This window comes from Heloderma suspectum, chromosome 4 (assembly GCF_057233095.1).
Source record: "Heloderma suspectum isolate Gila_16-S chromosome 4, 16-S_ref, whole genome shotgun sequence".
NCBI lineage: Eukaryota > Metazoa > Chordata > Lepidosauria > Squamata > Helodermatidae > Heloderma > Heloderma suspectum.
The window spans coordinates 275403631-275420720 of NC_139461.1; the positions used below are offsets into that span (position 1 = coordinate 275403631).

A 17090-nucleotide genomic window follows, 5' to 3' on the forward strand; every position below is an offset into this window, starting at 1 on the left:
CTGCTCCTTACCTGGGCTCTTGTTCTGTGGTGGGGGCACCACCCTGGGGGAGCTGCTGCCACTGGCACTGCCAGGGGGAGCCACTGCTGCCATCGGGAAAGCTGCTGCTACCGCTGCTGCCACCAGAAAAGCCACTGCCAATGGTTCCAGGGGAGCCAGCACTGGGGGATCCACCAATGCTAGTGCTGCTGGGGGAGCCGCTGCCGCCACCAGCTCCTAGGCTCTGTGGGCATACATCGGCAGCCATCTTGTTGTTCTGGAGGGGGAGCCATTTTTAAAATGGTGACTCCCTGTATTTCCGGAAATACAGGGAGTCACCATTTTAAAAATGGTTGCCCCCCTCCAGAACAACAAGATGGCTGGTGGTGCATGTCCAGAGGACCCAGGCAAGGAGCTGGGGTCTGGGCGGTGGCAGTGGCAGTGGCGGCAGTGTGGCAGCTGAGCTTCCAGATCGCTCCAAAGCACACCAAAGCATTTCAGAGGGACCTGCTTTGCTTCAGGCCATGTCAGGCCCCCTTGCTTCGCCTCAGAGGCAGCCTGAAGTAGCCTGCTTCGACACAGAGCTCGGGCTTCAGGCTGAAGTGGTTCACAGCCCTAATTGTGGGTAAAATATATATATTCAAAGAAGATGCTAGGATGTGTGCAGTCCTGCATGGGTACGTGCTTTGCCCTTACCAGGTCTTTCCCCCCTTTTATTATCAATGAGACCTGCCTGTGCACACACTTTGCTGTATCATAGTCACTGCCACCGTCTCACAGACCGAGCAAAACCTGTAAATGTTACATATGGAACAACTGAAGACATCAGATTTTGATCAGGTGGTTACCTATTAAAAGGTACTAATAAGACCTCCTAACAATATAATATGTAACGGTACAGTAGATTTCAGTAGATAAGATGGACCTGGGAGATCCGGCTTCAAATTAAGTTCATACATTTATGCATACGGTGACATTGAGTAGGTCATGGTCAGTTCCACATCTGCAAAATGGAAATATTATGGACCTGATTACTACTAGTACTGAACAACTACAGTTACAATTTATTGTACCCTAACAACACACTGGATACTCAAGAAAATATAATAAGAAAGCAAGAAAGACAACACAGAGATGGGGCTCTGGAAGTGTTCAAAGACTGACAAATGAATAGAGTGAAGTAGGTAGGCATGGTAGAAGTGGGCTTGCAGGGAAGAAGGGACTAGGGTAATTCGAGAAAGATTATTCAGAGGTATGCTGTGATAATGAGTAAGGATCACTTTTCTTACTCATTTTGTATCAGACTGAAAATTCTATGGAAATATTGTAGGAGCAATTATGTTGATTTCATTGTTCTATAATATCAACAGCATTTGTTTTAAAGGCTTCAAGCTAGAGAGATAATATGAGCACCAAAAATAGACATATTGCAGCTTCTGTCTCAGTGTTTATTAAATAATCAAGTCACTTTCCAAATTTACCACTGAAGCAGAAAGAACAAGACTTTCAGGTACTGTGCTCCACTTGCAGCATACAGATAAGAAAAGAACATGTTTTGAAAACAACCACCTCTTCCCACTGAACAGAAGTCTATTTTGTAGAGAACACTATCTTATAACAAAATGCCACAAACCACTGTACCTGTCCTGAGCCGTATTGATTGGAGCATTAGGCATTTGCAAAGGAGATTTCCATCTATGAAGCTTTCCTCTCAGCATCAGGGCATTTTATCTCAAAATTGCCTAATATTTTACTAATGCACTGTGATGCTGCCTATCTGTCAACTTAGAAAAAAGGGAATGAAATTGTATTAATTGCATCATCAATATAGTGCAACGTTGTTTTGGCAAGCACCTTGGGGGCCATAAAGATGACTTCAATGGAGTCATATGAAGAATGGGGGAAGAGAAAGACACATAAAACATACTGATATATTAACAGCAGGCATAAATCGTGTTTGGGATAGAGAGGTATTGATCTATAAAAAACCTTGACATATGATGTTAGACTATGAAGATTGTGGAGATATAGGGCAGTATCCAGTGGTGTCATAACATTCCACAAACTGAATCCTTCCATTTAGCAAGCAGTTGCCCATTACACACGCAGAAGGGGTTGTGCAGGCAGTTGCGCAACTGGTTGCACAATGCGTTGCACAGCCCATTGCACAATGGGTTGCACAAGTAGTTGCACAAGAGTTATGCACAACATGTTGCACAAACATAGCACACAACCGCTTGCGCAACTGCAGTTTTTGTTGGATTCTTCTCTCGCTCATAGTTCAGAGCCTAGTTTACACTAGCATAACATCATTTGTGCTGATGGAATGACACAGCTGAATACTGCCCAGATGATAGATAGATAGATGATTGATAGATAGATAGATAGATAGATAGATGATAGATAGATAGATGATAGATAATTAGAATCACATAATCATAGAGTTGGAAGGATTTCAAGGTTATCTAGTCCAGCCTCTACTGATGCAAGACATCCGCTACTACAGCATCCCTGACAGGTGGTCATCCAGCCTCTGCTTAAAGATCTCTAACAAAGGAGTGTTCACCATCTTCCACAGTCATCTGTTCACAGTTGAACAGCTCATACCAACAGGAAGTTCTTCCCACTGTTTAGCTGAAATCCTTTTGTAATTTGAACCGAATGGCTATTACCCCCTGGAGCAAGATAAAATAATGTTTGTCCAGCATCTGTGTGATACTTCTTCAAATATTTGAGGATAGTTATCACATAGCTTTTTGTCCAGACTAAATGATCCCTACGTGTTCAGTCTGTCCTCAACTGACTTGTTCTCAAACCCCTCAGCATCTTTGTCACCCTCCTCTGATCATGTTCTACTTTGTTGGCATCCTTCCTTAGTAGTAGTAGTAGTAGTAGTTGCTGTTGTTGTTGCAATATTAAAACGAATTGGTAAAACAAAAAATGGCAGAGTTGCTATGTCTGCAAAACTGAAACTGCTTGCTCTGAGATATTCCTATTGACAAAAATGACATTTGGTGAAAATGGATAATATTGCGTCTTTTCTTCAAGGTCATAATAGACACTTCAATGACAGTCACATTATCTTCTTTTGTCACAAATGATGAAACATATTTAAAAAGCTCTATGAAACTCTGAATCTGGAACACCCTCACCACAATGGGTCACTCTCAATAAAATGTTATTGTTTGGCTTTGGATAGGATTCCCAGGCCTGAGCCAGATTGGAGCCCTGGTGCCACTTTTGGAAGGGGCTTCAACCCCAGACTTAGGAATACCACCTGACTATCTATTTTTTCCCAATTCAAGATAAAATTTAGTTAGAACTACAGATGCTTATGGATTTGGTGTCTCCAGAATTCTGACCTTTGTTTTGATGTTCTGCTTTACCAGAAATGCTTTCCAGAACTCAAACCTTCAGAATCCATGATTCTGGAAGAGAAAGGAGAAAGTCAAGAAACTCTTTTCCCTCTCTTCCAGCCCAGTCTGTGCTAAGAGTTCAGTGGTAGCTGGAAGGGAAAGATGAGAGCCAGGTGATTCTTCTCCCTCTCTACATTTATTTTGTCATATGCACCTGTGCACTTTTCTTGCTTTATTTGTTTTTAATGGAACAAAATCCAAATATTGGAAAATAAATGCCTAGACTAAAAGAGTAATATATTAATATGTGGGATTTGGTAACCTTAAGCAAAATTGCATGGGTTCTCTGGGTTAAGAAGGGAAGATACCGGATACATACATGGGAACAGGAATGCGAGCCATTTTGGAAAATTTTGAATGATAAGCATGGTGTGATACATGGTAATCCATTTCCTCTATTGTAAGTTTGAAAGTTATTTATGCCTAGATGTTTTATTATTGTTAGATATTTGATGGGTCTCACTGCTTTTTAAAGTTTGTAATAGTTTTTAGTTTTCACAATGCCCCCCATGTGCTCACAGTGATCTGTTTTGTAAAGGAATCTGTTCTAAGAATAATAACTGTATTAATAATATTTTTTTTAAAAAAATCATGCATTTGAAAACTGGGAATGACATATGTGCAGAATCAATTCCGCCATCATTCTGAAAACTAAATCTGTGATTTCCATTCAACCAGAATGGAATCAAAGGATTGTTGGAATTTCAGAGCAATTATGAAATCCATTCATCCCTATAACACCACCATTGTGATGAGACAGAGAAACTGTTCTTCACATAGCAATAGGCCTCAAGTTGAAACAAAGCACAGATTAACCTCCAGCCTTCTAGTCCATCCAAATGCTTTTAGTCAGCCTCTTGTTTGAAGTAGGTCAACTCTTTTACCCTCTGCACTATTCAGTCCTTTCCACTGACAGTGCTTAGCTTGTTCTATCAGCCCAGGCTTCTTCATCTGCCAACCTCCAGCCTCTCAGGGCTGCCCCTTGTGAAAGGACATGCAGATACACAGAACATCAGGTAGTGATAAAAATGTGGTCAGGTTTTTCAGAACCATCAATTCCAGAAATGAGGAGAAAGGCAGTGTAAGATATTTCACACAGAATGGTTATATACTAAGACCACAAGCAATTTTGGTTTCTCATTTTACAATCTTAACTTCGGCTTTTCCCACACTTTCAGATTTTTTTTTTTAAAGTTTGCTTGAAAATGTGTACACATTTTTGTGTGCATTTCTCCTAATGCATGTAATTTTTTTTATTTTTTGTGAATACCAAGTTTATTTTTAAAAGATAATTAATTTTATTTTCTACAAATAGATCATATTTTCTTATATATAAAAGTGATATTTTATGCACACACAGAGATAAAGAGAGAGAGAGAGAACAAGAAACACTATATAGTAAAGAGAAGAAAATATATGGCAGAATATTATCTTGACATTTGCTATTCAAGAACATTACAAATAAGGTCAGTTTTTCAAGAAAAAGTATTTGTTGTTTATTCCTTAATCTTCTATAATAATTTTGATAAGATCGCAGTGTTCCACATTCTACCATACGATTCAGATATTGTTGGAGCAGCAGCATTCTTTCAATTTGCTGCTATACACATTTTAGCTCCTGTGGGCAGGTTTACAACAACTTCCAGGTCAGTGCCATTAACCAAATATTTAAGATAATATAATAGTACTACCTTAAGATTTTGTGGTATTGAGTAACTGGTGATTTCATTAACCCAAATGCAAACTATTGGTCCAAAAGAGTTGTATAACTGGACAATTTCAAAATATATGCAAAAAGTCTATGTGACACCCCCACACACACACACACACACTTCCAACAAAAACGAGAAGCTATAATAAATCTGGCTTAACCTATGTCAAATGCCATTGATATTTAATTTTTTTAAAGTTTTCTTTCAAATCAGCTAATATTAATGCATTTGATATATTCCTCCATATCCATTCTCACTCCTCCATTAGGCTTTCTTATCCCAAATCTTTTGTCCCCTTTTTAATAAAGGGACCAGATAACTCTCTTAAATCTAGTAACCAAGTATTCAGTTGGCTTCTGAGACCTATGGAAGTATCAGTGCTGATCAGTAAAACTATAATGCCATATATATTTTCTACATATCACGGCATGTCATTCTTGAAATACACGCATTTTTGTATGCAATTCTGCCTTATAAACATATTTTGCAGCAATTTTCCTAATGTCATGCATTTTAAATGTTATTTTCACAACTATATGCATTTTTGTATGCACCTTTCCCTAATATATGCATTTTTGTACACATTTGTGATTGGAGAACTCCACTGCAAAATTTGGAAAAGTGCAAATGTGGAAGGGTTATTGAATTGGGGATCATGTATTGGTTCAAAAATGCAAAATTAGGTAAGATGTGAACCAAATAAATTTCTCCCTCCTCTCTGGGGTCAACTATCAAGTTGAATAACTCCTAAGTTATGAAATAGTATCCTGTGTTCACCTAAGGCTAACTAGCAACAATTTCCAAAGAACCAATGATTTCTCAATTCTTAGATCCCTAAATTCAAAGTAAGCCAGTTTTTGCTGACCTGAAGTCAAATGCAGGTGATATGATTTGTCAGCAGGATAAGGACATACATAAGATTTTTGGAAAAAGTAGGGCCACATTGGAAGCACACTTACAGCAATCAGTCAAAACATTACTTCTGCCTTTCTAGGGTCTAGCTCTAAATGATTTCCAAAGTACTGGCTGTGAACTCTCTTTTATATATATATTATAAGGAGGGCAACAAAGATGATGGGGACTGGAAACAAAGCCCTATGAAGAGAGACTGAAAGAACTGGGCATGTTTAGCCTTGAGAAGAGAAGACTGAGGGGAGATAGGATAGCACTCTTCAAGTACTTGAAAGGGTGTCACAGAGAGGAAGGCCAGGATCTCTTCTCAATCATCCCAGAGTGCAGGACACGGAATCATGGGCTCAAGTTACAGGAAGCCAGATTCCGGCTGAACATCAGGAAAAACGTCCTGACTGTTAGAGCAATATGACAATGGAACCAATGACCTAGGGAGGTGGTGGGCTCTCCCACACTGGAGTCATTCAAGATGAGGCTCGACAGCCACCTGTCAGGGATGCTCTGACTTGGATTCCTGCATTGAGCAGGGGGTTGGACTCAATGGTCTTATAGGCCCCTTCCAACCCTACTATTCTATGATTCTATGATAAGTCTTCCTTTACCCCAAGACAGGCCAAATTAGAAAATAAAATACTGATACTGAATGCAGATTGATATAGGACATCTGATACAATACCTCATTTTGCTTGTTACTTCTAGCAATGGGTAAACTTCTCAAGTCTGCCATTCGCATGCCAACATAGTGTTCCTCTTTAAGGTCTGGCTGGCGAGTGTTTTCCAACAGCGAGCATCCAATTGTCACAGCAGACAGACTTAATTTATTGTGAATATAATTTCTAAACATCAAAAGCAGTAAAGACCCATAAAATCCTGCCTTGCCAATATAGCTATGTCAGCAGGATTTAAAAACAAACACACACACACACACACACACTGCTATGTATGGATATGCAATAGCTTCAGAAGACAGATAAGATTATTCTGTTTAATGTAAAATGTTGTTATTGTTCTGTAAAGCAAGACTTTTCATCACCAGTTGATGTGAACTTTTCCCCCTTTTTAATAAATCAAAAGCCATTGTAAACTTCTAGAAGAGCCCCATCCATTGCGTAATCAAGAATCTCAGAGAACGTAAATGGTGTTGATAACGGTGGTGTCGCATTTTCTTGAATTCATATTGAACTATTCCTGATCATGTTTTTCCTTTGATATAAAGAAACTTTGAACCTTCAGGAGGAGTTAAAATTCTGCAATATCTTCCCAATATGCCAATGGACAGAAGTAAAACATGACCATCATTATATGAAATTGGGCTGCTAAAAATTTCATCTCCTGAAATGTGTTCACACCTTGTGATTGGGAGAGTGTGGTGGGTGAGATTGAGAAGGATAACCCTAGAGATATTACTTGATGTAATATCTTAATTGCTGTTCCTGTAAGAAAGGGACACAGTGAGTATGAGCATACAAATTCACTTTTCCTCTAGAAAACTCTTGACATAAGGTTTGAAATCCTTGTAATTTTCCTGTAATTGATGTTCTTATGAATGCTCCCCCTAACAATAAAACAGATGTTCAATCATGGATTTTCTTCTCTATCGGAATTAGGCACAAGTGTTTCAATGCTGGAAATTCTCCCTTTTATGGCCCGAGGGCTACATTAACTGCTATAGAAGAAAGGGAGTACTCTAATATGGAAGTTGCATGGAGCACAGCAGATGCAAAATATCATGTTAAAGTATTTTCGAGAAACACGCACAGCCTGCTGTTACACTGGGACCTCTTGTGGATAGTGATGTCTCACAGTAAAAAAATTCTGAGCTGTTGCTGACAACCAAGTCACTGCCCCAGCTATCCTGTATTAAAGAACAACCAGCCTCCAATCTCTTGCAGTTTTGACTTTTCAGAATCATTCTGTTTTCCACTGGAGTCATTTAAGACAATCCTTTACAAAATGAGTTTTGGCTGCAGGCTGTAGAATTTGAGTGACTCAGTCTTTGGGAGGATTAACAGAAGATGAGACTGGCATGTTCTCAGATAATGAGCCCGTTGGGATGTTAGAATCCATATTTCTCACCTCTCATTCCACCTGCAACAACTATAAGCAACTCCTCCTTTCCTCCTGCTTCCAAAATCCATCTGCTGATTACTGACTGTGATAAAATAATCAAACATCTGTGTGCTAGAATGAATGGAGTCCAGAAATCTTTTTTTCTCAAGACGACCAGTGAAACAGGGCTAACTGTCTCTGGGACTTTGTAGGGTTCTAAGGGTGGAATGAAACAGCCAGCCCCAATTTGCTAGCCCTCCCTGAATGGGAGGGAAACTGTTAATGAAAAAGAAATCTGGCAACAGAAAAAAAAAAAAAGGAAAAAACACACACACACACCTTGTTTCTTGTCAATGCACAGCAGGGGATATGTAAGGCGATTCTTCCCTCTCCCACCCCATAGGATTGTTTTGCCTATGTATTATAAGCCACCATGAACTTATGGGACAGGGCATGGCACATTATCATAAGAAAATAAAATGAAATGCACAGCCTTTAAAATGATTGGAATTCTATGCACTAGGGGAAAAAATACAACCAGAAAAATAAAAAATATGTATGCCATATACTGAATTTAACCATAGGTAGGGATGATGGAAAAACCTGTAATGGATTCAAATAAGTTCAGATTTCTATCAGTTTGACCCGCGGATTCTGCAGTGGACTGGTTTTTTTCGAACAGTGCGGACTTTACACTGGAATTGTATGCAAATTTAGTCATAAAGAAATACAAAAGTTGCTGGAAAATATGCTAATATATATGCTTTTTGAAAACAACAACAACTTCTATACATCTCTGATCTCTGTTCAACCTCTCTTCAGCCTCTGCTATGTAGCAGTCTTTTGTATGTGCGCGCTCTGCTCATTGATTGTATGCTGAGCTAAGGAAAAAAAGTGCAAAATGTTACATGCCGCTGAAAGTTCTGTAAGTTGTGGCAGACTTTTTAACATACTTTTATGAAGGGGGGGGGGATCTGAATCCGTCAATAAGTGTATGATAGAGCGAAAGACACCTTACAATCCGCGAAATACAGACAGAATGGGTTTAACAAAATCCATACATTCCTAACCACTAGTCAACAGAAAAACATACGAGCCAAACAGCCTTTACCATAACATTTTCCTGCTTGTGTATCCCATGCACAGAGCCCTTAGTATTAAAACCAAGATGGCTTACCTGCACATTTTGTTCTTGTTGTGAGGGGAGGCCCCGGAGGTCCAGTCCCTCCTTCTCCAGGACGGGTAAGAAGCACTCTGATCTCATACTCCACATCTGGGTCTAGATGCCATAACTTGTAATTGGGTGAATCCACAATGTGGGTTTCAGCCCAGTTCCCATTGGTTGTACGGTATTCCACCTCCTTCAGGATGATAGGCCCATCTCCAATGATGGAGTTGGCATTTGGTTTGATCCACAGATAGGTGGCTCCAACTGCTAGAAGCTCTGGGGGTGCAATAGGAGTGGGAGGTTCTGCAAGCGACAAAAAATTAGACATTTGTGAATGCTCATTATTTTATTTTATTTTATTTTATTTGAGGAGGCTTATTATTATGCAATGCAAGAGGAGACCATATTCAAGTGTTTTAAAAAGAGATTATTATCCATGACACAAACATGAAAAGATTCATCCAAGCTTCACTTACTTAGCATGCCAATCAATACTGTTTTATTTTGAAGAATGATTTTACATGGACGGAATAATTCCTTTAAGAAAACATGTGGGAGGTTTTGTTTGTTTTTAAGAGATATTTTTATAGATAAATAATCTGTTGTTCCGTCCTGTTCAAGTGATATATCTGTGCTGTTGCTGGAGTGGGATTGCCCCATTGTTTTCATCCCCCCCCCCAACGCCTGACACATACACACCTTCAGCATCACTTCTGAGCAGAAGTTTCATGCATTCAAACTCTATGCAAATAGGCTCTGTCCAAGCAATTGTGTCCTTAATTGTGTGGGCGAAGCCTGGATGTGTGGTTTATACATACTTAAGGCTCTGTTGGGGAAGGGAATAATACTAAATGCACATAGAGCAGAGCTGGTGGACCTTTTTCAGGCTAGGGGCTGAACTACAATTTGGGAAGGGTTTCAGGAGCAAGATTCCAGCAATGGGTAGGGCTAAGGGCACAGAGAGGGCCAAGAACAAAGTGGGTGGGGCCAAAGCAAAGTGGGCACAGCCAGATGTAATTTGTATCAATTTGGACAGTTTCCCACCAAGTATTTAAGCCACAGCTCAGTTCTATGCATGTTTACTCAAAAGTAAACCACAGTACAATTCTGAACTACATCCCAGTTGTGTGGAAAGTTCCTGAGATGGCCACAGGAAATGGTTGTTACAAGCCTTCATGACAGCTAAAAGCCTTATACTCCAAGTAGGGATGGCATGGGAGTCTAAACAGGGGGTGGAGTTCGACAGCCTCCCTCTCATCTGGCCACTCACTTGCCAGGCTGCAGAGGACTCACTGGCCCGCTTGGCAACCAGCGGTAAGTGCTGTGAGGCCGTCGATCCCCTTACTGCAATTGTGCGCACAATCACATCTCTCAGTTACTTCCGAATATCTAAAGTTTCATATATGGATGCCTTAAAGGGACAATGACTCAAGATTACAGGCAGTAAGGGGATGGACAGCCTCGCAGCGCTTCTCGTGTGGTCACCGAGCCGTCCTTTAGCTCCCGCAGTGCGATTACCCAAAGGGACCGGATAGAGGTGAGTCCATCCATCCCTGACTCCAAGGCTGGAAAGAGAAATCTACTCCATCTACAATACATTGGACAGCAAGTCCCACAATTCTGGCAAATTTTGGAAAGGTTTATTATCACTGTCAGCTTTGCTCGGACAAATACACACATATTTGGTCCTCATATTTAGAATTATATGTGTAGTGGAAATTTGTGACTGACTTATGATTTTATCAGTATAAACTTTTATTTGCATTGCTATTCTTATTCTTGTTATTTTTGTTTTCCTTTTCTTTGCCTCCCCCACCCAGTGTTATTCTTGTTGTTTTGATTGTGTATGTCGTTTGTATGGACAGTTGTTAAAACCTGAATAAAAAAATATTAATAAAAGCAGTAAGCCCCAGTGCAACAACTTTCAGGCATACAAAGCAGAGCCCAATTCTATGCAAGTCTACTCAGGAGTAAGCCCCAGTGTAACAGCTTAAATATTAAATATCCAGAAGACTATTTAAAGTTTAAGTGCCTTTAAACTGATGTTATCTCTGATCACTGATTAGAGATAAGAGCAGGGTTTCCCTGAAGTGTGCAGAAAAAATGCTGTTTTGCTTGGAAAATCCCACTTCTAATCTCTGATCAGTGACTGAAGATAAGAGTGGGGGTTTCCTGCACATAGCTGGGGTGAGTAGGGCAGGGCCTGTAGAGGAAGTGCATAGGCCAGATGGGAACCTCTACAAGCCAGGGGTTCCCTACTCCTGATGTAGAAGGCTGAGGTAGCAGGCATAACCCTGCTTCCCCAGCATATGTTTTCCGTCAAGACAGATATGTTTTCTGAATATACTTCTCTTTCAATTCACCCTGACTTCACCTTCAGACACCATAATGGCTAAGCGCTCCATGTCATTCTATTTCTGAAAGCCTATATACACTCTAATCAAAACCCATCATTCTAGACAAACCATCTCATCTGTTCTCGGTATCCCCTGTGGTTCAATTACCAAATCTGGACGTAAAAGAACTTTGTGTTCAAAACGTTTTTTCCTTGAGGAAGAATCCTGAAGTTCTGCAAACTTGCAACACTTTTGCAAAGTCATTTGGACTTAAAATTATCAGTTCACCTCATGTGTCAAGAAAACACTTTCTCCCCATAAAAATGCAACCATCACAATTAGAGTATTGGCTGAGAATTTACCCCACTCTTTGTTGGGATTCCTAAGGGACAGAAGTGGCCTTTAACTAGAAACTACAATGCTGAGTACTCTACTTAGAATGAATGTGGTAGGGTGCCACATGGCAGAACAAGGTGTATATGTCACCATGCACTGGATAGACAGAGTCTTACACACTGCCTCTGCCAGCATAGAGTTAACTCAAGATATATGCTATATGGGAATTAGGTCACTGAATATGTATATATACTCTTCAAAAGTCCTGTGTAGAGGATTTAATTGAAATCTAATATCACTTGGAGTGACTGAAACACGTACCATATTAGGTGGGTTTTCAAGTGCTATATGAGCCTCGTGTGGCGCAGAGCGGTAAGCAGCAGTATCGCAACCAAAACTCTCCCCACGACTTGAGTTCGATCCCAGCAGAAGCCGGGTCTCGGGCAGGGTTGGCGGAGAATTTCTCCCCGAAATTTCGGGGGGCCGAGCGCCAACGTGTTCGGCCCCCCGAACAAGTTTCGGGGAGAAATCCTCCGCACCTCCCCGCCCCCCGCACCCCCCCCCGGGATGGGACTTACCTTTGCCGAATGTCCCTCCCGGCGGTGGGTCCGGCCGGCGGTTCGGCGGGTGTTCGAGCGGGGCGGGAGCGGCAGCCGGTCTTTCGACTGGCTGCCTCCGCCGCCATTGCAATGAAAGAAAAAAAAAAAAACGCCCCCTGATAGGCTACGTGACGATTCACGTAGCCTATCACAGCCAGATTTGCAAAGTCAGCCGTAATAGGCTACGTCAATCGTCACGTAGCCTATCACGGGTGACTTTAAAAAAAAAAAAAATGTGTACGGATAATGGCGGCCCCCATAGGGAGCCGCCATTCCCGTTCCTTATTTGGCCGCTGTAGTCTACGTAAATGTTTACGTAGACTACGGCGAAAATAAGGGCAACGCTATTTGCGTTGCCCTTATTTTCGCCGTAGTCTACGTAAACATTTACGTAGACTACAGCGACTAAATAAGGAACAGGCGGCTCCCTATGAGGGCCGCCATTAGCGTACGTGCTTTTTTTTTTTTAAGTCACCCGTGATAGGCTACGTGACGATTGACGTAGCCTATCACGGCTGACTTTGCAGATCTAGCCGTGATAGGCTACGTGAATCGTCACGTAGCCTATCACGGGGCGTTTTTTTTTTTTTAACTTTCGCATTTGCAGCCGGGCGAGGCGGGAAGCCTCCCCCCCGGCCTGAATTTCGGCCGGGCCGAGGCGGGAAGCCTCCCCCCCCGGCCTGAACTTCGCGGGGGGACCAGCGAAGCACCTCCCCCCCACCGACAACGTCCTTCGAGGACAGGTAAGTGACTTTCGTCCACCCCTACCCAGCTTGCTGGGGGAAAGATAATGACTGGGGAAGGCAATGGCAAACCACCCCGCTATAGTCTGCCAAGAAAACGCCAATGTAAGCGGCATCCCTCTAGGGGTCAGCAATGACCTGGTGCTTGCACAGGAGGAACCTTTCCTTTTTCAAGTGCTATATAGAATTAAATACTACACAACAACTAAAACTACCCGTGTATATACTTGCGGGTAGGGTAGGGTTGGCGGAGAATTTCTCCACGAATCTTTGGGAGGCCGAATGCCAATGCATTCGGCCCCCCGAAAGTGTTGGGGAAATTTTCCGCCGGCCCCCCACCCCCCCCCCGGGATGGGACTTACCTTCGGTGAATGAATGTCCCTCTCGATGGCGGGCCCCGGCGGTGGTTCGGCGGCGGTTTGACGGGGGCGGGGGCGGCGGCCGGTCTCCCGACCGGCTGCCGCCACCACAATTGCAAAAAAAAAAAAGTAAAGTAAAACACACACACACACACACACACCCGTTATAGGCTACGTAACGATTTACGTAGCCTATCACGGCTAGATTTCCAAAGTCAGCCATGATAGGCTACGTAAATCATCACGTAGCCTATCACGGGTGACTTTGAAAAAAAAAACGCGTATGCAAATGGCGGCGCCCCATTTGCGTTCCTTATTTTGGCACGTCTAGTCTACGTAAAGATTTATGTAGACTACGGCGAAAATAAGGGAACGCTATTTGCGTTGCCCTTATTTTCGCTGTAGTCTGCGTAAATCTTTACGTAGACTAGATGTGCCAAAATAAGGAACGCAAATGGCGGTCCCCATGGGAGCCGCCATTTGCGTACGCGCTTTTTTTTTCTTTTTTCAAAGTCACCCGTGATAGGCTATGTGACGATTTACATAGCCTATCATGGCTGACTTTCGAAATCTAGCCGTGATAGGCTACGTAAATCATTACGTAGCCTATCACGTGTGTGTGTGTGTTTTTACTTTTTTTTCGCGGCCGGGTAGACAGGGCGCTCCTACCCGGCCTGAATTTCGCTGGCGAGGGATGGGGTGCCTCCCCCCCGGCCTGAATTTCGGCCGGGGAAGGCGGGGCACCTCCCCCCCCTTGCCTGAACTTCGGGGGGAGAAGTGAAGCACCTCCCCCCCAACGCGAAGCAAGCTGCGGGACAAGGTAAGTCCCTTTCGTCCATCCCTAGGGTAGGGTATACCCCAAGTGAAGTAAGTGCGCTGCTAAACAATACAATTTCAATGCCTAGTAGTGGGAAGGGACCATAGCTCAGTAGCCGAGCACATGCTTTGCATACAGAAAGTCCCAAGTTCCTAAGTTCAATCCCCAGTACCTCCAGGTAGGGCTGGATGCCCAAAACCCTGGAGATCCACTGCCGGTCAGTGTTGACAGTACTGGGCTAGATGGATCACTGGTCTCATTCAGTATAATGCAGGTTCCTATGTCCCTGTGTTCCTAGATTCCAATGATTTCAAGGAAATACACATTAAGTTCTATTCTTTAAAGGTGGCAGCTCTTTTAGCATGGTAAGATTTTGATTGACTCAGTCTGGGCTGCAGTTCATCCTGCAAGGATATGGAAGCTTCACACTGATGTCCTAGGAAATGTCTGTTGCTCTATTTCTATGGCTAACCCAATATGAAAGATGAAATATTCATACTAGGGAAATGCCTGTCAATATAACAGAGGTGTGAAGGATTGCTGGAACTAATCCCAATGACCCTGCAAGGTAGGACTAGCCAAACCTGGCCTCAAGTCCCCAAGAGACACCCGGTAGCCACCCTCTGTGGACAAGAGGAACTGAAATTAGCACTGAGGTTACCCAGAAAGAAGCACACCAACTTGGAGTCAAGTAGATGTTTATTGAAGGGGTAGGAATAGGAGAAAAGGGGGAATTAGAGGTGGAAGGTTGTACAGAAGGTTACAAGCTGGAATACTTCAGACAGAAAACCACCAAACACAGAGAGCCTTTATACTGTTCCCCCAAGCAAAATAACTTAACTATCTAGCCAGTCCTTCCTAGAGTTGTACAAACCCCCCACTTTCAGGTCCGGGGGAGTGCAGCGGAGCTGTTCATGCCACATACGGCCCCTCGAAATCCTCTGGAGTGGCCCGCGTCTGGAGGATTTCATGGAGCAGCACTCCAGCTTCCTATACTAGGCGATACGGTAATGGCGGCTGCTATTACCCTATCACTGGCTGTCATCGTCCCTCTTCTGCATGCCGGCTGTCAAAGGCCGATGTGGGGAAAAGGGGCCTCGGCACAGGCCCCCCCCCCAGTGCTCTTGCCTGGTCTAGGGAGCAGTGCTCCCTAGACCAGGCGATATGGTAATAATGGCTGACATTAGCCTATCGCTGGGAGAAATACAGACACAAATGGCATATTTGTACATAGGGATGTCAGAGAATTCCGCCATGGACTCCAGTGAGGCTGGATTCTTAAGAACCTGCCCCCCCCTGGAATCTGTGGCAGAACAGCCTCCCCACCACCACCACCCCGCAGAATTCCCCTGGCACGGAGCATACCTGGCGGCGGATGCGGCGGCTCCAGCAGCGGATGCAGCAGCTCCGGCTGGTCTCCCGGCCACTGCCGGGCTGCTGCGCCTGCAAATGGCAGCCATCGTAGCGGCTGCCATTTGCGTGGCTGCCTTTCTTCATGATAGGCTACGTAAATACTTACATAGCCTATCACAGCAAAGAGCAGGGGCATAAATGGCAGCCGCTACGCCATTTGCGCCCCTGCTCTTTGCCGTAATAGGCTACGTAAGTATTTACGTAGTGTATCACGGCTTGGCAGCTGTGCAAATGGCGTAGTGGCCGCCATTTGCGTTGCTGTCTTTTGTTGTGATAGGCTATGTAAATACTTATGTAGCCTATCACAGCTTGGCAGCCACGCAAATGGCCACTGGCATAGCAGCCACCATTTGCAGCCGCAGCAGCCCAGCAGCGGCCGGAATTCTGGCTGCGGCTGGCCCTGGCCGGCGGCTCCACAGAGTCGCTGCAGAGCGGAGCCAGCCGGGAAGGATTCCGGGGGGCGGGACAAAGTGCCTCCCCCCCACAGATAACCTGGGACGGAGCCAGGTAAGTGTTTTGTACATCCCTAATTGTACTCCACTTGCGGCTGTAAAGCACTGTTTTTGACCTAAATACAGCCCTAAATGGCTGCAATTAGGTCAAAGTCAGGGCTTTACAGCCACAAGTAGCATCCAATATGTTATTTATGCCTGTATTTCTCCCAGAGATAGGCTAATGGCAGCCACCATTAGCATATTGCTTGGTCTAAGGAGCTGGGGAGCCGCTCCACATGAAATCCTCTGGAGCCAGAGGTAAGTGGAGCCACTCCGTCGCGGATTCCAGAGGTCAGATTCTTTGGAATCCAGCCTCATTGGAGTCCACAGAAGATTTCTCTGCCATCCCTAATCCTTCCACATACCTAGGTACAGGCATTTCTCAGGATAGCATCCAGCCAACAGCAAGTCTAAAACCACCATGATGAAGGGAGACACCACATCCCTCTCCCAACTTTAAGGCCCAGCTTTGGCAACCCAGGGCAGATTTCCCTCTACCCAGTCACCAGCTCAGCCCCAAAGGGGACCACCTTCACACTATCAGAGGCTGGATCTTCCCTAGGGATGTACTGACTGTGTAAAATCCTCTCCGTCTATGTTTTGCAGATTGTCAGGTGCCATTTGTTCTGTCATCCATTCATAGATGGATGCATTTTTTTCGTCATGTGGAAAAATATGCAAATAATTATGTAAGTATTTATGTAAGCATTTACGTATTTACATAATTTACCTTAGTACATAACATGTAGCATATTGT

The 17090-nt window shown here is 43.5% G+C and overlaps 1 protein-coding gene across 1 annotated transcript in view; it reads right to left on the reverse strand.

The window, feature by feature from the left end:
- PTPRT (protein tyrosine phosphatase receptor type T) overlaps positions 1-17090 on the reverse strand; it is an 838546-nt gene that overhangs the window by 551275 nt on the left and 270181 nt on the right. The window contains exon 7 of the mRNA XM_084851682.1: positions 9246-9539. Coding sequence (XP_084707808.1) covers positions 9246-9539 — 294 coding nt within the window. The remainder of the gene's footprint in view (positions 1-9245; positions 9540-17090) is intronic.